Raw genomic sequence first — 21,606 nt, forward strand, 5'->3', positions numbered from 1 at the left:
ACCAGCAGCACCCAGTCAGCAGCCACTTGGCGTGAAATGACTCAAATGACTCAAAAAGTCATGAGTCATATCCTATACATTTGTTAGAAAGAAGAATGGAGGGAAAGCGAAGTGGATGCATTCAATCGAATTCTTCATCGGCATTTTTTTAGACTGCGCCGCCAGTAGTAATCGAAATAACACGAGCAACGTGGGCTCGCGCATGGCAGGTTGACGAATTCGTTCGGTACTCGATCGATCTCGATAGCTTGAAACTACTATACTCTAGGCACTCTATAAAAACTAGCTTGAAACGAAATTTCTATGGTTCTAAGCAGTTCAAATTGCGTGCACCGACACTCCCTCCGTATGATATGTACTGTCGTGCCCTCTTTTGAGAGTAGCAAACACCAGAAAACCCTGAAGCGTGGCCTTTGAGATTGTAAAGCGCATTAATGCAATAAAAAAATCACAGAACCTAAAAATTATGCATAAAAATAAATAAAAGAAAGAAAAAATTGATTAAGTGTTTTTAAAATGCAAAACAAAGGATGGTTGCGTTGGCACTCTCGGAGGCTATACAAAATTGGACACGTTGGTGTCGGGAACAAATGAAAGCGGTGTCTCCAAAATTAAAAGCACTCAGGGGCCCCTCAATTTAGATGACTACATTTTATATGCGTGTTGATCTTTGCTACTACTTCTGATTACCGCGCTTGCGACTGATAACTTCTAAAAGCGAAAATGTTCCAGTAATGCACTAACTTAGCCAAATATGGAGTCCTTACAAGAGTTGTCTATTCTCTCCGAACTCTTTGAACTCACGCGTCCACGTGTGTTTTCCCGGTGGTTTGCAGCACGTGTAGTGCGTGTACGCGGCAAGTGGAGTGTTGCTTAACCTGGCAGATTCCACTCAGAAGGCTTGGTGCGTTGTGTTTGACGTTGAAATATAGGGAAGCATCATGAATAGCGTAGCGGCTATTCCAAAAGAGAACGCACGCTACTGTGACGTCGCTTACTGGGATGACAGGTATCGGAATGAGGACACGTACGACTGGCTGCTTCCGTACCATACGTATGCCCATCTCATCAAGCAGCATGTCCAAAATACCGACCGGATACTCATGTTAGGTGAGCTGTCTGGTCTAACTTACGAGCTGCGGTGTTTCGCATGTAAGCGATGTAACACTGGGGTGATGAGTTGGAACCAATCGAGCTGCATGTGCACCCCCATGACTGGCTTGTTTCGGTTTGTGATCGTTTGTAGCGCTTCCAGTTAAACACCGATTATCGAATACAGTCTCGCATAAACACGCTGTATTGCGGGTTTCCTTTCTCTGTGCTCTTCCCCGCTCCCTTTCCCTTATATCTTTGGTATTATATTTCATTTCAGGTTGCGGAAATAGTCCTCTTAGTGAGCTGCTGTACAAGGATGGCTTTAGGAACATTGAAAACATTGACTACTCTCACGTTGTGATCAACAACATGTCATCACACTGCAGTGACTGCGCCCAGATGAAGTGGCACGTCATGGATGCTACACACCTTCAGTTTCCAGATGGCTCGTTTGATGTTGTCATCGAAAAGGCCACTATTGATTCCATGATGGTAAAAGAAAAGGACCCATGGAATATTTCGGAGCCAACCAGAGTGACGGTGACGAAAGTCCTAAGTGAGGTAAGACATTCACTGCTTGAAACATGAGCTATAATTAGCGAGGTTCCACGATTCCTGCGCTAGCGTAAAAGAGCAGGGAAACAAACACGAAGAAACAACACCGAATGAATGGATCTCAAATTAATTATGGCATTTATTTAAAACACAAGGCAGGAAGAAAGAAGGGCAGAAGCAGTCATTAACGAGGTCCGAGTTGGCAATCCGGACACATGTCGCGCTTCAAGATAGTCGCGTTAGTGGCCCTGTTTCTGTTCTGCGGGCTGTGTAGTCTGCGAAGGAGTCAGCGTCACAAGGGTGACATCTGCTAGTTGTGCATCTGAATTGATGTTGCTGTGCGAGCTTCTTGTGTTTTGCCCTTGTTGGAAACATGTGCAGAGCATTGTTTATTGGGTCAGAAATGATGACACCTTGGCGCACTTTTGTCAGATGAGTAGACGTGATGTCAAAGTAAGGCTTCCTCTCTCTTAAAAGAACTGAAATTTGGCCGAGTTTGTTTGAATGCATGTGTGCGTTGACAGCGCTGAGAAGATGAGGCAAAGTAAACAGGACAAACCAGGCACGTACCCAGGGGTTTTTTTTGGGGGGGGGGAGCACCCCCCCAAAAAAACTACTAGTACAAATATGAGCAATTCCCACCATTTGCCATAAAGACGCAAAAACCCGCAAAAGAGAAATAACATTTAGGTGTGTCTCATACGTATGCCTGTGAGATCCACCGCTCCTTTACTTGACAAATAAGTGACCACATCAAATGGACTTGCACAGGAAAGAAGCGAAGGAAGAACACTGCCAAGAACAAGTAAACAAGTGAAAGTGGAAAATAAAGATTTGTGGTAACGTTTCTTTCAATTTTCTGTGGAACAGTTAGAGAAATACATATTTGCGGAACAATCACAGTTTTTTGGATCCCTCATTTACTGTTCTACCAAGTGCCAAAACCGACTTGTATTGTTATTTCGGAAGTTTCGTAACAGTGTGTGGCCGCCGCTCCCATACAACCGTGTAGAGCGCAGGACGCTGCAGTTCTAGACGTACTGCGTCCACCACGGAAGGTTAGAAAAACACCCACATAAACACAGCAGAGAGGTGGCTGTGTTAGGCGGCTTGACTTATAACTGTAGAAGCGTCATTCAAAACACACGGAATCATTGTTAACTTCCAGCAGCGTTTTCACTACTTCCTTTTTAAACAAAAAGATGTTGATCCATAAATATTTTCACGAACAACGGTTAACTTTGTTAATTTTCACTTTTTCTTCCTGTCTATTGCCTTGGCTCCCTCCCTTAGTAGATCACCTAATCCTGAACTCCTTGCGACTCTTGTTTTCAGTTGCCAGTTATGCATGAGAGGTGTTGTACAGTTAGGGAAGTAGTAGACGAGGTAACGGGTGGCATTAATATTCCTATAGGTTTAGCTGTTATTGCAGGGTTTGATTATGGACACTGTTTTGCATTATTTTATTTTCTACCTTATCGGACCCATATCCCGGGCATATGGTTCCGAGGATCTGCCAGCATTGCGGCGAGCCGCCACTCAAGGAAATAATAAAGCAAAAGGAAAAGTTAAATGCGACTGGCATTTTCTCTGGCCACAAGTCGTTCTGCGAGCATACAGACCAGCTCACTACGAACTGAATCCCTTTCCTGGTCTCTGGATCCGTCTAAACAAAGGTTGAACTGACGAAGCAGCAGTGATGTGCGTGACCCTTGCAATAGATGGTGACAACTGAATGCATCTAAAGTTAATTGTGCGGGCACTGAATTGATAAGAAAACTGGCCTTCACACCCCAGGAGATGCTGATAACTACTGCCATCCAAAAGGAGTGAAAAAGGCAGCGAAATGTTAACCACCAAATATCTGTCAAGTCTCAAGATTGACTTGTCAGCGTTTTAGGAAGGTGTGTGAGGAGTGGTGGTGTTGGCGAGCGGGAGGGTGCCCGGGCCCCCCTGGGTACATGCCTAGGACAAACATCTTCCTTTCTCTCACTTGGGCATCCAGTTCAGATTTATGAGCTCAGATTTGGTAGGTTGCAACAATTGTGGCAGCTAGCTAGATGAAGATATCGTTTCTTCATATGCCTACGCTTTTCTTGTTCTTCTATTGCAGATCAGCCGTGTGTTGCGTAGAGGTGGCCGCTTCATCTCCATCACATTTGCACAGCCACATTTCCGAAGCCCGCTCTATGCCGACATGCAGTTCGACTGGTCCCTCGACACATTCAAGTTTGGCACCAGCTTCCACTACTTCTGCTACGTCATGACCAAGGGCCAAGAACTATCGTTGGACGCCACAGCCTGTTACCATTTGCCTGTCTTCCGTCGAAATTCCACCACTAGTCAAAGCAGTGAACCTGAAAATGAGGACTTCCTTTTGAAAATCTTAGCCTCCTGACACTAGGACAAAAATTAGCTGTTTAAAGGATTTGTAGCTTTCATCTAGGACTCAAATTTATGGGAAAGCTGTTTAACACTGTCAACACCCAGGCGATTGCTTCAGGGCAAAGATGCAATATTGAAGCTGAAAGTTGCTCTTTTATATACGATGGCTCTTGGCCAAGATGGTTGGGTCATAGTTTTCTGGAATTCAGCAGACATGTTTTTCTTTACAACAAAGAAGGCATGTGTCACTTTGTTTCATTCTTTGTCGTAAAAAACAATAGTGTCTGCTGTATTCCAGAAGAGCAAAATATCTTTAATGTTTCTCATTGTGTTTTCCACTAGTATGTGTTGCATACTTTTTATCCTTCATCATGCTTATGCCACTCTGCTTGGAGGAACACTAAAGTTACACCGTATTATCAGAATACGCTGGTGCAGTAGCATAGTGGTCACCGTTACCCTGAGAAGAGGCTTGGTTAGTCGGAAAAGATGGAGGAATGGAAAATGAGTGACAGGTGCCACTCTGAAGTTTTGGCACTAGCCCTCTGTGACATCACGGATTTTGACAGCGTTTAGTTTTTTGGTAAAGATGGACTACATTTCAGTGTAAAGGAACCAGAAACGGCTCTGCCTAGCAAGTCTTGAGAACATTATTGCGCAAAATTGGCCTTGAATGTGGGGAATCTTCAAATCTGTGATGCCCACCCTGGCATACTGGCAGCGGGGGATTTGAGTGAACTTTTAATAATTGTAAGTTTGATTTCCTCCATTAATAATGAACATTTTTCGGTCAAATGAGTAAAAAGAAGAGTTTCATACAAATGCTTCACAGTATAAACTAATTTGGAGTTGTTTCTTTAGTGTTCCTTGTCAGGGGCAGCTAAAACTTACAATTCTTCACGTGTGCAAAGCACGCTTTCTTGGGCATCGTGACTTCACGACGAACACACTGGAAGCTGCAATGAGCTTTCTTTTTCTTTTTGTTTTGTCTTGTTTCGATGCCATGTTTTTATGCCACAGGATGGATAGGTGGGAGAGGGTAATGCATTATTAGAAAAGTTAGAGCCCAAGAAACACACTGGACATAGAAAAGGGTGGCTTGAAAAGCGTGTGGGATGTGTTTCTTTTCCACATCCAGTGTATTTTGCGCCCTCATGTTTTCTCATATTTATGCCATCTTTTGGCGCATAATTTAGTGCCTTCATCTAACGTTAATGAAATGGTAACCAAGAGGCTGAAAGTGCCAGGTTGTTTTCTGCCAGAGCTACACAGTGGACTGTGAGGAACACCATATGGAGGTCTTGGGGATCAATTTTAACCTGCTGAAATGTGCAAGCATTGTTCTTCATTATGCACATAAAATATGACCACTTGAGCATTTTAGCCATTCTGCCTCACGAAATGTGACTGCTGTGGCCAGGAGTTCAGCCTGCAACTTAATATGCATTACCGAAAAAAAGAGATCTAAATATATCTAAATATATGTCTATTTTTGTGCATGTGTGTGATATTATGTTGAAGTTTATGAAGTTTTTATAGTGCATGACTGGGCAAGAAGTTGCATATGTTGCTATATTCTGTCGTCATGCCTGGTGCACAATTAAATTGTAAGCTTTCTTTTTACTGGAAACATCAGTTGTAATCTAGAAACTAGGCCAGTCTTGTTTGCTTGTTCATTTCACTTTAGTTGAAGCACAGCATGACATACTCTATACCGAAGTAGAAATTATGGAGGTTCAAGCTGAGTATGCTAACCACTACGCCATGGCCACATTACGCAACCAAGAGATAATACTTCTGTGCCATTTAGTTGTCCTCCAACATAAGAAAATGTCTCAAAACGAGCAATATCTCTGTGCATTGAATAGTTTTCAGAGCTTGCAGTTGTACCACTTGTACCTTTAACTGGTTATGTGTTACGTGTGCTGCTTTCCAATTGATGGCACTGAGGACGGCATGCGGCAAGGAAGAAATTGGGAGGGGAATTCTGTACGCTAACGCAAAGGACAGTGCCTTGCTATTTGAGGCCCGAGCTGGCTGCCTGTGGTCAGAAACATACTGGAGGAAATATTGGCAACAGCTTGAGGCATGCGTCTGCTGCAACAAAAGTCTGGAAACGACTTAGGCCATCGTAATGGTATACCAAGATATGCAACCAGAAAGGGCCGTAGGAAACTTCGATCTACCTCAAGTGCAGGGATTCAAAGTGTGTTGAAGCATTAACTGGTCATTAGTCGACATAAGCAAGTGACATATTGAGTATTCGTGGAAAAAAAGCAGGAAAGAAAACCGGAGTTGTTACAGGCATAGGTAACTGTACACTACTATGCAGGCTGTTTCGCATAACTAAAAACGTTAAATGCTGCCTAGCTGTACAAAGCTAAGGTAATGTTGTTTGCCGTCGCTTGGAGATATTCAGATTACTTATTGCATTATTCCTTATCCATTAATTAGTCTTAATTAATCAACTCTCAATTATTATAATCAGATGTAAACTTTCAATTAGAAAATTGTAGACCAACATGAGAAACTCCTGGTACAGCTTTCTGTTGCTCAATGCATGCTGCACATAAAAGTATTTTTGCAAGCTTGGAAGAAGCCCGCGAATGTGTGCAAAGTGCCTCGAGCGGCCAGTCACGCGGCAGTTCTGCGTGCATTCGCTGGCTTCTTTCACAATTAGCCAGGCGACTATTTGTCACCGCCCCGTTTCGGAGGGGATGACAATCAATATAATCGCATCTGCTGATGCACTTTGCTAACTGCCGCAAGCTGCACGATAGACAAAACTGTAACTGGCAACTACAGCGATGTGCGCTTCAGTAGCACGTTAAAATCGCAACTGTTTTTAGCACATGCGATGCACTGTCTACATTGCATGCATAGTCAAAAAACACCACGCTTGATGTGGAGCATCGTCATTTGGAAGTATCCAGGAGTTCTTCAAATGGTGCCAGAGTGCTCTAATGTTTTCTGAAAGCAAATTTGTTGGTGTGTCATCGGTTCCCAGTTGCAGTTTGCAGTGATTAAGGAGTTACTGGATTGCGTTTCCTTCTCCGTGTTTTTTCTTGTCTTATTGGCACTGTCAAACGAAACATTCCGCACTTTTCTTCAACTTCGTACACTGTAATCTTGCATCAGAGCCAGTGACTACCGTTTTATACAATGCTGTCTTTGTATATAAACTTACAGCACACCAGGGATAGAATGTGAACCCAGCCTATGCCCTTCTTGTGTAGCAAGATTATTCTCATTGCAAACAGATGTTGCTGATTCAACCGAAAGACGGTTTCTATGGGTGTGGCTATGAAGCAACCACATCATAATGCACATCTACTACAGTTCTAAACATGATTCGCCAAACTGTCGCAAGTTGTGAAAACTGACACGCTGAATCACATTAAAGACTGAAAGTAATGGGACAGCTGTCAGAAATGGTATCGGCTGCCATCACTGTTTGTGGCGTTGGGACACTCTAAATGCACTTGCATTAACGCACCTCTGAACCGCTCACACCACAAGGGCACGAGGGCCTATAAAGTCTGGCGATGTTTAAAGGTAGTTGCATTTAGCGTAAGAAATGTTACATAATTTAGCACAGCCTCCTGCAGATTAGGTCTTTCTCTTTAAGCCACCTTATTGCATTATGTAATTTGTCCATTGCAGCAGCAGAGGAATTACACTTGCTAGGGATGCATTTTGTTGGAAATGAGATTAGCTACGCATATGTGTGGCACAAAGAAAAATATGTAACCTATTGCTTGGCCTGAAAACCACGGTGCGACAAAATGTGGCATTGTTGACCGATAATTGGGGAGAGTCTGCTATGTGAACACAGACGTAGAGCCTCCCGTGGCATGCTTCAGCTGCGTGTCTGCACCACTCCTCCCTTGAACGTGTTTATTTTTGACTTTTTACTTTCTTAGTCTTGCACTATGAGCACGAATTCAGATGTGAACAATTCCGGAATGCTCCAATGCATTATTCCATTGTTCACCTGCATTCGTGACAGTGGTTTAATTCAGACTTCAAAACATACACTTGGTGCTATTTTTCGTGCATAGAAAGTGGCGACTGTGTGATTACGTGTCATACTTCCAAGGAATTATGTGTAACATGTGTTCTGATTTCTTGTTCACATTTCAGTCTGGGCTGATGGTATGTTTTGCCTTCACAAACATTTGCACACCTGTAGCGTTTTTACATACTGCCTGCTACATATAACTTCCTTTGTAGCATTTCCACCTTGTGAGCTCTTAATTAAGCAGTGCATTGCTTTGCCTTGTTTGCTTTCCCCCCTTTTCCTTCTCATTGTATTTATGCATTTGCTGTTCTTAGCATTGTTTAATTTCCTTTCACTGGTGCTAATTGTCTGGAAAGAAGAGAAATAAGTTCCTTTTCTCTATCGCTGTGATACCTGCTCGTATGGACAGTTGTCTGCAATGCTTAAGAAGGCCATCCCGCCAACTGGTGCTGTTGGACATTAAACCTCGAAACTTGGATCACCACAAAGTTGTACAGCCCCCCTTTTTGTCTACTCAAATTACTGCCTGGCCCTGTTCAGAACTCTGCATGGGGATCTGTATGAATTCACATATGCAGTGGAATGCCTTTACAACGAAGTGGTTTGGCCCACCGAAATAATTTGTTATACAGGTCACTATGTTGCAAAGGTCCTGCGCCACTCACAAAGAACTAGTACATAATTATTCCTTCATTATACAAGTCATTTGCTGTAGAGGCACTTGACTGTACATATACTGTACGGTGTTTTAGTAGCACCCTGTGTCCAGGTGGTGGGTGGCATTTGTACCTTCGGTACAAACAGGATTGCCAGTACAAACGGGAAAACACCAGTGGTGGGGACATTGAGTCAACTATCTGTGAGGGGTGGGGTCGGCACCAAAATTGTGCACCTTATGAAAATGGAACCGGAAACATCTGTATGATAGAACATTGGCGTATCACAATGGCATAAAGTAGGAAGTAACAGCCATTGAACAAATGCATGAAACACGTACCTAGATTGATGGTGCTATGTTAAAGAATGTTGTTGCTACTCTTTTAACAAGCTTGTGAAAATGACTGCAGCAGTGATTAGCCAACAATACATACCTTTATCACTATTCAATGTTTAGATAATTGTTTTTATTGTATCTGATGTCTTCCTATATCATTTATATTCTACACATAGCACTTACGCTTGACCTTTTCCATCCCCCTATGTGGTACCTGAACTTAATAAATAATTAAAATAAATAAATATCTACAAATTTAAGGCAAACTGGTATGCAAGCTAACCTGAAGAATGTGCACCATTTTGTGTTTCATGAGGAGATAGTTGGGCATTTAAAAAAGCACAAATCGTTGCTGAATTCCAGATTTTCTGAAAATGTGTGCAGAAAATAAGAGGAAGAGTCAGTTCACCCTCTTAGATCTCGCAACCCAGAAAACATTGCCAAGATAACAGCATTGATTGTCCTGCCAGCTGACAACCAGTCGTATGTGCAAGTAAAAGAAAATTGCTATGGCATCTGGAAACAAGCCGTGTGCTTAGTGGGGGAGTAAAAAACAAACTTCAGTAGCAATTTAGCATTAGGTGCGAGAAAAATGCGTTAGCATTACGTCGCATCTCTTTGATGTCCCGGATCCATGATTTAAACTGTGTCCACCGCGTTGCAGACTTGTTCAGGAGCTCACTTGACACACATCCTGCCTCTTTGAGGAGTGATGTGCAACTGTTAATTTACACATTTTTTTCCACTTTGATACTTGTAATGTCTGCGCACTGAAAACATCGGAGTCACGCTGGGAATTGGTCTGTTCCTTACATGCCATGGCGCAATAGCACATGTTTTCATTTGTAATTGGCATCTCGGCAGTTGCTTTTATTGATCATGGGCTGGCATGTCATGTTAGTTGTGTTTCTGTTGTGTGCTTGACGAGTCCAATTTGTGAGGTGCGGTTGTTTACTATGTTATGTGCTGTACCTTGATGAACCGATATGGCACATTTGATTATTGTTCATTGGATAATTCTGTGTGTTGATATGTAACCAGTGATTAATTACATGCACAGAATTGTGTTTAAGAAAACAGCATTACGACGCTTCCTCTTTATTGGTTTTAAAGCGGTCATGCATCACTTTTTGCACATGGTCGAAGAATATATGTCAATATATACTCAATTTCATTTATTTTTTACATACACAAGCTCCAGTACATAGGCTATGTTTTGTAGAAACAGAATAACTCTGCAAGTCTTCGTCATGTTCCTTGAAATTTGCATACTATAGATGCATGATTACCAGTCTCTGAGCTGGTTTGACAGCTTCGAATGACTTGCTAGCTGGTGTCGGTGCTTGCGTTTGTCTGTACACTTTGTGTACCACAACAGGGCATGTAGTAGGATGTCGTGTTGATCCACCTACAGAAACTTACTGCAAACACTACAGTCACGGCTATGTTATGCTAGGTAAGCACTTAGGATGGAACCACAATTGATTCTTATATTTTTGAACCCTGTTTACTTGACTGGGATATGAAAGGCCATTTCACAACATCAAGCGCACTCTACTGCAAAAATTTGCAACCATAACCTCTGCACTGCAACGTGTTTCGTGTGTACTTGAATATCTTAGGCTGTAGCATGCAATAAGTGAACCAAATCCGTTCAGTCTGTGAATGCTTGGGAGTGCAGATATGTTTTCTCAATCTCTGAGGCTATTTTCAGACTGCTGTCCCTAGCTGTTTTAATATCTACCCTTATTTATACTTTCGAGGTATTAGACGCATCTGAGCTGACATTGTAACCAGCTCTAAAATGTCGACATATATTTTGCAGATGAAATAAACCATGTGCCATAAGCAGACATGTAGAAAATTTGCTACTATAGTTATGTGTAATTAACCTTTTAATCATTGCTCTTTAAAGTTAGCTCTCCTACAGTAATACTTGTCTGGATGGTAGCTACATATTGCTACTAAATTGATATTGTATAATATATAATTTCTCGCTTCATTCAGCTACGAGACTGCAGCACTCAGCAGGCAATAGCAATCAAACACCTGAAGCAGAACGCACAATGTTGGTGTCATCTGAGCTGGAATGCCATTTGCATGTGTGCACATTTCACCTTGGAATTATTTGCATATGAGCATACATATTTAATCCTCCAAGTTCGCTATTTTCATTTGCTACACTGCAAAATGTAGACAGAGCATAAAATGTTGTTTCCTGTGCTTTAGTGTAATGATTTTTAATAGCTTCGCTTCTGAGCAGACGCATATCAATATGCATGTGTCCTCTCGGTTACAGTTATGCCGATCTCCGCTCCTGCACAGCAATTTGTGAGTTACTGTGGACACTGTACTTTCTACATGGCATTGTACATACATAAAGGCACATAAATAGGGGGAACTTCTCTAAATAAGGAAAGTAGAGGTCTGTAAGTATCCTGTCCGCATATCTGTTTCAAATGTGTGTTAGAACAATATAAAGTTTTTTTGTAGCTGCAGCTAACACCACAACAAATTCAGGCTTGGGGCTCCTGGTTCAATTCAGGCTCAGGTGGCTAAGCTAATCAGCCCTAAAAGCTGAAGATGTGTTTGCCTTGTCAAGGATAGGGAGAAAGCTGCACATCCTCTGCTCTTCAACAGCGTCTTTGCCATGAAGTCAAAGATCTAGGCAGTGGTCGCACTAGTTGTGGTCAACATTGGCGTCTGCACTGAAAAGGGAAGTTTTTTATCCAGTGCGTGATAATTGTAATGAACAAGGCCCATACATGCATTTTTGGCCTGCTCCAATTGCTTCACCCCTATGCAGTTGTATAATGTGCTAAAGCATGTAGTGTATTGTGGGGAAGGGAAGCGAGAGTTGTAGAAGTGTAAACATATGATTATTTAATGGTGCTTTCAGGGCATAAGCAACGGGAACCATGTTGGTGCTCTCTGGAGGTGCCGGTATGTTATTGTTATTTTATCTGCTGCGGTGAACCTTACTTGTCCATAAATGTTTGCTTGCTGTTTATAGTAATGAACGACCTTTTCTTGTTTTTTTTTTTGATAACTCACTGCAGCATCTGATTGAACGACCACTAACCGGGCATTGCATGCACTGAAGACAATGTCACATTCCAGAAAGTGGCGAGAATGTGTTTGCTGTAGGCCAAAAATTAACGCGTCGCTTATTTCCCACGTCGACATTTTCTTGCACTGCGAAGTGGACTCTCAAAATTGACCACTTGCAGAAGTCGGAGCGCCACCTAGCGCGAAAAACGGGAAGCTTGCGCCTCGCCGCTTGGTTGGAAAACATCCCGGCTCCAGCCTTGCTTTGGTACGGCGGCATCGAGTGGCGACGTTGTGTTTGCAGAGTTTCTTTCACGTTTTGTGAAAGCGTCGACGTTCTTTGGTACTTGCCATATATGACCTGCCTTAAATATGATTGAAGAGGACTTCATTCTCTTGCCGTTTTTGCAAATGGGACGGACAGCTGACTTCTCAGAGCGCTGGATAATGAGCGACAATGCGTGGGGTTATCTTCATGCCAACACTTCGTGCGTTTGTCAAGCACACCGCCGATGGGCTTTAAAAAAAGAGGGTTAAGTTAAGCACATAAAACTTAACGTAAACACCGTGGACCTTCCACTTGGCCTCATAGGAGCTACGTACACACCATCCATGAAGTCGGGCATCTACGTGGTTACAGCATGGTTCACAAAAGCCATTGTCGACATTGCCGGAGAGCACTGTGAATGTGTGGCCGGATGAGTGCCTTATGCCTGTCGCATTCCCCGAACTCTTAGTTGTTGCATGGAACAACAGGTGTACACGTTCTAGCTTGCAAATTTGATATTCATCTCGTGCTGTTTCGCCAAACTGCTGTGTTGCATGCTTGTGGTTTACGAAGCCGTATCCCAAATTTCGCATGCGGTAGGTTATTCAGTTTGTTTTTGCGAGCGCTAAGGTCTCAAAGCTTACGCCAACCTATTTTATTATATGTTATATTAGCTTAAATATGGGCAGCGCGTGCGTCCGCAGGCCTGTACGCTCCCGCTCACTCGCGAATACTCATCAAGGCAGATAGTTTGACGAATGGGTTCGAAGTCATGTTGGAAGAGAGCGCAACACAACTGACATGTACGGAAAAAAAAAAGACGAGCGCAGACTCACAAATGACATGACGTACATAGACTGGCCGCATCTGTTTGCGCCGTTCTCCACAAATCGCTTAATCGTACTCGCATCTACTCAGGGTCACTCAGTGACGAGCGCGAAGGAAAACTGCATTCTTTATATTTAAAAGCCTCAATGGGCCCTGCCAGCACGTCGCTGGCCTTCTGTTCAGCGTTGCAGAACTGGCAGGAGATGACAAGGGAATAGAAGTTGCCTGCATAAGCCACAGATCCTAGAATGCAGTGTTAGCTGCCACGGCGTGCCGTCCGTGTTCGACCGCTTCACCGCTGCCGTCCGCAAACTTCTCCACATTAACCTTCGCGGGCGGAAATCTGAAGAAGTTACTATTTCCATTTTCATAATAATAGCTCGTGCAGCCGAAAGCGACTCAGTTGGCCGGCATGTCACGCCCGAGCAGCGCAGTTTGCTTTCCAACCACGGAGACGGCGCTCACGAAGCGCCGCCCCGCGGCCGGTTTTTGCGCATGCGCAGTCGTACTTCTGCAAGTGGTCAATTAACGCAATACGGACGAGAATATCTGCTCTCAGGCCGCATATTGTGCAGAAAACAGGGAAGGTGCTGTGCTTTCCCTGCTAAGTTCAGCCTACATAGACGCGCTGTGAAAACCTTCAGCGCATTTGGGTGGTTTTGAGGCTGCTCTTTGGCTGTGCAAATCTTACGCGAGAAAGCAGAGAAAGTGCGCGTGGATGGTGTGCCTTCTACGTTCGCTTCCGCAGGCCTCGGTGCGGTGGGAGCAAAGCCTGCGCGCGATCACCTAGGCCGTGCCACACTGACAAAGAATGTTCCGATTTTACTCGGGGAAATAGCTCTTCAGCGGGGTTCATTTGCTGCGCTTGGCAAAGAAACCGAAACTAGGATTTTACTTTAATTTGGCACGAACAAAGTTCAGACGCGGCAACAATGGGTGCTCATTCATTTTGTGTACTTTTATTTTTGCCCGCGATCTGCTCGCTTCAATTTGGGAGCCACCGCTCAAATCGCGTTTAATTTCGCCTCACTGGCACTCTATCTCAGGTCTTTCAATGTCAGTGTTCAGCCTCAAAGTAGTTATACAAAACCTGCAGAGTTGCTTGGAAGATGAAGACGACCTTGACATGGATTCCTACATTTTGGCCTACAGAGAGCTGTCGAAGTGAGTTGCATGGTCGCACAGCTGGCTTCTCGCAAGCGCTTACATTTAGTTAATATTTGTCTTGCAGATGGCTAGTTGTCCCGGAGGTGCCGATCACGTCGTCCCGTTTTTGATCTGTAACCTTCAATTTTCTCAAAAACGTGCGCCGTCAGCAATCTGGCGTTGATATTGCTATCTTTACGTAATCGCAGTTTCGAGATGCGTTTGCCAAGCGGTTGTGATATCGGACTCTCAGTAGTCCCCTGTTGGCTGAGTCGTTTCAGGATGCGAAATGATGGATGCGCCCCGGTTTGGGCGTTGTTCGCTTATGGTGACGGCTGTCGTTTTGTAAATATCGCATTGCGAGGTTTTGCGTCCTCATTCATTGCGTCCCGTACACAATATTGGCCTTGCTGGCTTGCGATCACGCGGCTCGGCGCGCCTGTATATATGAAACCGCTAGCTAGAATTGGTCTTGACAGCTTGCTACGGCGCACTATAATAACTACACGTTGAATGATAATTGACCTGGCCAGCTGGGGGTTTCACAATGAAATAAATGGTCCGTCACGCGCACCGCTTACTGCATTGATGAGCGATGCGCTTTTAGTTCAGATAGTTGTTTGCATTTTAGCTCAAGCGACTGCCTCATTACACTGACAAGTCGGCATATTATTGCTGTACAGAGCCGCCAAACCCACTTAACCATGCCACCTATGCGATTCAGGGTCATAGACCTGGTTACGAAAGGGAAATTCTCGGCGTTAATAATAAAAATTGGAGTTACCAAAGTGTCCCACAAAGCTCACAACCATTGACAACATTGTGGTAATGAATTGGCAGCTTTTACCTGTGTATAGGGGGATGTGAAGTGGCTTACTCGGTTATTCATTTTCAATGCTTTAACGTTGCAACTTTATTCGAAAAAAAAAAAAGTATGTGCCGCTGAGCTGGTATCGTGCACGCATCCTGAGTATTCGTAGCTAGACCTGCACAGCGCCAACTGTGGTGTTAGTTTTTTTTAGGCCTGAAAAGTGCTTGGGCGCAGCAATGCTGGGGACAGTTGAAGATACATGTATAACTAGATACTATCATAAGATATTCTTTGTCTGTCTTCTTTCTGTACCAAGGTGCATATGACAAGATGTTTGTCAGTATCTGTATTTCTGATGCAGCATACCAGAGACTCATATTACAAAATGCATGAAAACGGCCAGTCCCTGAAGGCTAGCAAATAACGCTAATCAGTACTTATTCTATGTGACAGTATTCTATGTGACACAATGAACAATGTGCAGAATGCAGCACAACCTAGAAACTGTGCACGTTACAACTTAAATGGCTAGCGAGTGTCAGACCACCTCCAAAGAGAGAAACAAGAAAGTCAAGACTAAAAGCAATCTTCATTATCATTTTAGAGAGTATATGCTCTGTCAGCTTGAGAGAGACGCGAGGCGTTTCCCTTTATAGAGAATAATTAGTCTAGTAGCCTTTGTTCATGGGCCTTAAAACATGCTACTGAAAGAATTTCATACTGAGTACAGAACTAAAATGTAGCTGAATCTGCTTCTGAAGTTACTGAAATAACGCTCCCATGACAACACAAAGTAACACTACACTGAGGTGAGCACAACTGCCAAATTTGGGCAATTGGCAACGTCTCCTGCACCAATAGCGAGCTTATTTTCTAGAACTATCCACTGAAGAGGGAAGCATGCTAATAATTGTCAGAATGATATCTTGGATTCACATTTATTGCTGTTTCTTTCGTGTGACGCAGACAAGATGAAAGCAGGATGCACATTTCGCAAGAGCATTAGCAGCGGTATCAGAGCTCATGCTCGGAATTTAAGCTTCACTTGAAGGTATGCATGCATTTAACATAGATGCTCATCCTCAGTGATGTTGTCATGGAGGCTGGTTTGCTGCCACCTAGAGCTGCACGACAACCTAAACAGCCTACATAGTAGAACACCACATCCATTACAAAACATTAGTTTTATGTTCCCAGAACTCATGTTAACTTATTGATTCAACATTCATATAGGGCAATTATGAAACTACAATAACAATTTCAGGAAATGCTATTGATTGTTTCTTGCCTAAATCGGTAAAAAGTTAAGACATCAACCCACTGGTGCATGGGCATGCAGAGCAGTGCCTTCTGGTTAAAGACAGCATGGTAAAATCAGTTATTGCACAGTGTACTTTAGTTAATATGGTGCAAATTGCTACTCCGACCAAGTGTCTCAGATTGGCTATCTAGCACACTCACTTGGAATGCCATAAAAGCTTCTTGTCTATTAACAGTAAAGAATTTCCACGAGAACGAAAACTGTTTGCGAAAGTTATTGGGGCCATGACTGGGTCATCCAGCTGTTCTCACTTTATCGTTATAACTGAGAGCAGAGGGTCTGATATGGATTTAACACACAGCAAAAGTGGGCTCTCAGTGCGCATTCTAACTTGAAATTTTCTATTTGAAATCTCGACCTCTAAACCCCTTCGACCAACAGCAACTGCCATTTCGACATGGCGGTGCCATGTCTGGAAGTGAGAGGCCACCGCTGTGTTGTCTGCTTCGAAACAATTCGAGACCACAGCAGACGTCCTGCTTTGCACACCTGGCACCTAGCGGCACAGCAAGGGCATCGCCATCAAATTGTGACCATAATTTCTTCACTTGCGCGATGAAAAGCAGCAGCAAACTTCCGAGATGCAAATGCAAAAACAAAACTATACATGGTGGCCACGACATGTTGACACTTCCTGCAGTCACTGCTGGTGTTTGTAGGACACAAAAGCATGCTTTTCGAGATTGGCTTCTATCCCGGCCACGGCGGCCACATTTCGATGGAGGCGAAATGCGAAAACACCCGTGTGCTTAGATTTAGGCGCATGTTAAAGAACCCCAGGTGGTCAAAATTTCCAGAGTCCTCCACTACGGCGTGCCTCATAATCAGAAAGTGGTTTGGCACGTAAAACCCCATAATTTAATTTAATTTGAGATTGGCTTCTGTTACCCAAGGAAGCTGTTTCCGAGAGTTATTTGATTGACTTTATTTGGTACAAGAGCAATAATGCGTAATTTCCGCATGTGCCAATTCATTTTGTCACTCACCACTCAGTGTCACCAAACTGCTGTGCAGCTCAACTGCAACACAAAAAAAATCAGCTAACAGATTTACTGCACTGAATGCACTCAAATTTTGCCAACTTGTTGTGGGACATATGCGGTGTAACTTGTGATGCATAATTCAAGCTAGGAAATTTGGGTCCTTGCCTCTTTAAAATAAAAATTTGCAGCCCCACTCTGTTGTAAATCAGTTAATCATATTGTGGATCTATTATAAGGAACATAGAAATGTATGTGACGAGCTGAGGTTGTCTAAGTGACCTCAAGTTGTATGAATTGTGCTTTATGACAAGAATTGGCTGGATCAGTTGAGCTGTGCTGACTGGTTGTGGAACCAGAGCAAAGTGAGGGCAGACTATCAGGGGCTGAAAAAAATTTTTTGAGTCATAGAGGTCCTCTACTACATGAATCTCAGTGGTGTTAATGGGGCTTGGGGGAAGGAGGTCTTAATGTGCAAACCCCTCCCAAGATTCACGGGTATGTCTGGATCTGCTGCGATCACTCTGTGTCTATGGCGTTCCGCTACTGAGCAAAGGTTCACAATTTTGATTCCTGGCCAAAGTGGCCGCATTGTAATGGGGGTGTAAGGCAAAAATTCTCATGTACTTATGTTGAATTCCAATGGCGGAGTCGGAGCAGCCGACGGACTCCGCGAGCGAGCACTCGACTCTGGCGCAGAGCAACGCCTCCAGATCCGTGAGTGGAACACAAGCTGCGCCGCTGGAGCAAGGCAGAAGCGGAAGTTCTATCACTGAGTTACCCAGGATACCTTGCGTGTTGTCATTTCCTTCCGCTGTTTGCTCCCAGCACCGCCGCACCGGTCACTTGTCTCTTCAGCGCCGTTCACCTGTTGTTTTTTTAAAAGTGCGGAATCGATATCTCACCAAACGTGTAGCAGCTTTTGCTTCCTCGCGAGTCGTGACCAGTGGCGCCTCCCAGCAGGCAAACGTGGTAACGCAAATATGTCACGCCGAGTTCCGGTCCACGCCGCCGATTTTGGCGGAGCGCCTTTTTCTGCTCCACAGAGTGACTCCCGCTCTGAATCCCCTCCGACTCTCTCATTGGAACACCTTACTCTTGCCCTCACTCTGCCATTGGAACAAACTTGCTCCGAAACGAGCAGGAAAACTTGCTCCGACTCTGCCATTGGAATTCAACATTAGATTTAGATGCATGTTGAAGAACACCAACTGGCCAAAATGATCCCAAGCCCTCCACTACAGTGTCTCGCACAGACAAATGGATGGTTTCAAACATTAAAGCCAGTGAATGATTGAATCAATAAATCATGTATGTATGAATAAATGCAGCTGGCATGAGCAAAAACCCCCTCGGGAAATAAAGATTTAACTATGTTACTGGCAGATGTTGCCGAATGTTATGCTAAACTCTGATTTTCGAGAAAAGGAACTTGTTGCAAAAGTGTTTATTAACAGTAAAGAGCAAACTGTTGAGGAAAGATGTGCCATCAGCAGAGCAAACTGTGTGTGAACAGTGACATAACATATACCAGAAAACTGCCGCTTACAACCTCGAGCATCTCCCAAAAACAGTACAGGCCAGTCTCCTGCTGATTTCACTCTGCTGCATATACATTGTGCGTGCCCAAAATGAGGTAGTTTGCTGGTAATTGCAACCACATTTTCATGCTATTCTTGTCCCACAACTCTGGTGGTTCTCATCGACAGGTTCTTCCAAGATCTCGGCTCACTGTTTGGCTTCATCAACTCTGACGTGAAGAGCAAGCTTGACATATTGGAGGATTACCGGAAGTTGGATGACATAGGGGACAACTACGAAACACTGAACACCATGATCGAGTACGAGAAGAGCGCAGGCACCATCGAGGATACAAAGAAGCCATCAGGGTCACGCACGCTTCTCCGGCTTCACAGGGCACTGGAGTTCATCGCCGCTCTGTTTAAGTGAGTATGACTGTACTTGAGGTTGGTTTGTCTTTTTCTTAGACCGGTTTAAGTTGTTCCATACCATGCGTTCAAATTGAGTGTTGTGCAGGTGACAGCCTTAGATTTTGCAACCTTGCAAAACAGGCTAGTAACCTCTCTGAGTCTATCACTTATGCATCTCCTACCCCTTGTTTGTAACTGTGCCTACACTTCAAAATCACCCCATGACTGAACTTGCTGCCGAACGGGCCTGATTAATGCTTCCTTGCAATTCTTCAGCTGTAGGTATGTTTCGAGACACTTTCAGTATCCACTAGGAGACGTAAAATACATTATGGGCTTTTAAAGAAAGGCTAGGGAAAAGAAAAAGAAATGCCCAGCATGTACCACTACAGCATCACAGGCCCACTAGGACACAGTGGGGAGAAGAGTGTTTCTCGAGCAGCTCCTCATTCCCAGTGGGATTAATTAAGTGCAGTGATTGCTTAAAGAGAAGGCACCCTACACCCATATTTAAAATGGGTAAGAAAAAGGCGACTATTCTGCACAATATACATTTTTTGATTTTTTTTTTCTAACACAACCCTTCTATTATCCATCCTATCTGCAGATCAACTGCTTTACAGTGAAGCCGCTTGTAGTTAGTGTTCCATCCACTTTTCATGTCTGTTAACAAATCTGTGTGAGCCAAAACTGTTATAATCAGCAGTGGCTCGTGCCACTGCTTGCGCATTCGTCGTCATCGTCGTCTTCCACAGCCGGCTCCATTGATGCTCATTATGCTAACGGTCCCGTACCGCCCCTTGCGCATGTGCTACTGCTCGCGCGTTCGTGGTCTTCCACACCTGACTCCGATGCCGCTCGTCATGCTAGCATTTCCATACTGCCCCTTTCTCTGCAAAGGCACTGATGGCACTGGTTCACAGCCAGTTGATCCGGTGATTTTGGTCTCAAATTCTTTGCCTCAATATGTCGCGAAATGAAAACACTAATGTATCTAACAAATGTATAAGACAAATGAACGCGGATGTATAAAAATAAACCTGTATGTGTACCTTTTGTCACGGTGACCACTGATCAAGGCAGTAAATGTGTTCGTACCTTTGCTGAAGATTGTGTCACTTCTTTATCGTGTGCTACACAGTCTTGCTGGTTATCCACCTTCACACAGTGGAATGGCTCATGATAGATTGCGTGCTCTTGTCTAGGTGAAAACCCCACACAGCTGAAAGGATTGCTTGTAATAAATTGTACATACAATATCGAAACGCTGATGGACAAAAGCAAGCCACAGTGGAAAAAATTATGTTGCATTCAGTATCAGTCGAACACAGTTATCAAAATAACACTCACTTGTGGGCATCTAGTGTTGTGACATTGGCATCTACTGTTTGAGACATGTTAAATAGCTTAAATGTTGGAGTGGAATATTGGACAACCTGACAGTGGTTTCTGTATTTTTGCTCCTGCTGTCACCTAAACATTACGTTGCCAAGTCGACCAAAGTGCAAATCTTGTGTCGTTTTGTTAAGGTTGTGCTAGGAGTATTGGAGGCTAGTTTCGATGGTATCTGCAGTCGAAGTTTTATTTTCAGACTCCCCAATCTGGCCAAGAATTGTAAAATCTGCGCAATAGATAAAGTTCATTTGTCATTTCAGATGGTGCATTGTATTGCTAGTAGAAGTACTCCAGTGTAAATGTTTAAGAACGTGTTGTAAGCGAAAGCGTTAAAGGTCTTGAAAGACAGGGCAGTACAAAATTGCAAGAAATGCATGCAAAAAAAAAAAGAATTTGTGATGGTACCTATGCCGCCTTCATGTGGTACTGCAAGATACCATACAAACCAGACAGTACTTGCATCGATGCATAGAACAAGACTATTAAAAGAAGTTTCTCATACAGGCAAGAGTGGTAACAACTGAGTCACTGGGATCTAAAAACTGTGTGTTGCTTGTCAGTATCTCCTGTTGTAAGTTTGCTGCTGATTCTGTGCTGTACCTAAAGGGAAAGGATCGTTAATGAATGAATGTTGAATGGAATTGCATTTATTCTGCAAAACATTTGTGAGGAAGACCAACCAAAAGAAGTTGTACTAATTACATCTTGTGGGGAACTTAGACACCTCGTACAGAGCACAGCACCAATGTGGTTAACCATAACGGCGCTAAAATGCTTATATACAAAATACTGATTGCAACAGAAAAGAGTGCATGCGTATGATGCACA

At 43.6% G+C, this 21,606-nt stretch overlaps 2 protein-coding genes across 5 annotated transcripts in view; both read left to right on the top strand.

The window, feature by feature from the left end:
• The first annotated feature begins 691 nt into the window (after positions 1-691).
• LOC135897373 (EEF1A lysine methyltransferase 4-like) lies at positions 692-10,132 on the top strand. Its single transcript, XM_065425978.2, has 3 exons — positions 692-1,110; positions 1,373-1,656; positions 3,764-10,132. Exons 1-3 carry the CDS (start codon positions 942-944, stop codon positions 4,046-4,048), a joined length of 738 nt encoding a protein of 245 aa, XP_065282050.1. The 5' UTR covers positions 692-941; the 3' UTR covers positions 4,049-10,132.
• A 972-nt stretch (positions 10,133-11,104) lies between these two features.
• The window catches only part of LOC135897411 (ceramide-1-phosphate transfer protein), a 43,920-nt gene continuing 33,418 nt past the window's right edge, over positions 11,105-21,606 (top strand). The window contains exons 1-3 of one of the 4 annotated variants that reach the window (XM_070533968.1): positions 11,105-11,152; positions 11,950-11,993; positions 19,162-19,398. In XM_070533968.1, coding sequence (XP_070390069.1) covers positions 11,117-11,152; positions 11,950-11,993; positions 19,162-19,398 — 317 coding nt within the window. In that variant the 5' untranslated portion in view covers positions 11,105-11,116. Of the gene's footprint in view, positions 11,153-11,336; positions 11,382-11,949; positions 11,994-13,765; positions 14,359-19,161; positions 19,399-21,606 lie in introns of those variants that run through there. The other 3 variants (XM_065426024.2, XM_065426023.2, XM_065426025.2) reach the window with 3 other exon arrangements.

Source organism: Dermacentor albipictus, chromosome 2 (genome assembly GCF_038994185.2).
Source record: "Dermacentor albipictus isolate Rhodes 1998 colony chromosome 2, USDA_Dalb.pri_finalv2, whole genome shotgun sequence".
NCBI classification, from domain to species: Eukaryota; Metazoa; Arthropoda; class Arachnida; order Ixodida; family Ixodidae; genus Dermacentor; species Dermacentor albipictus.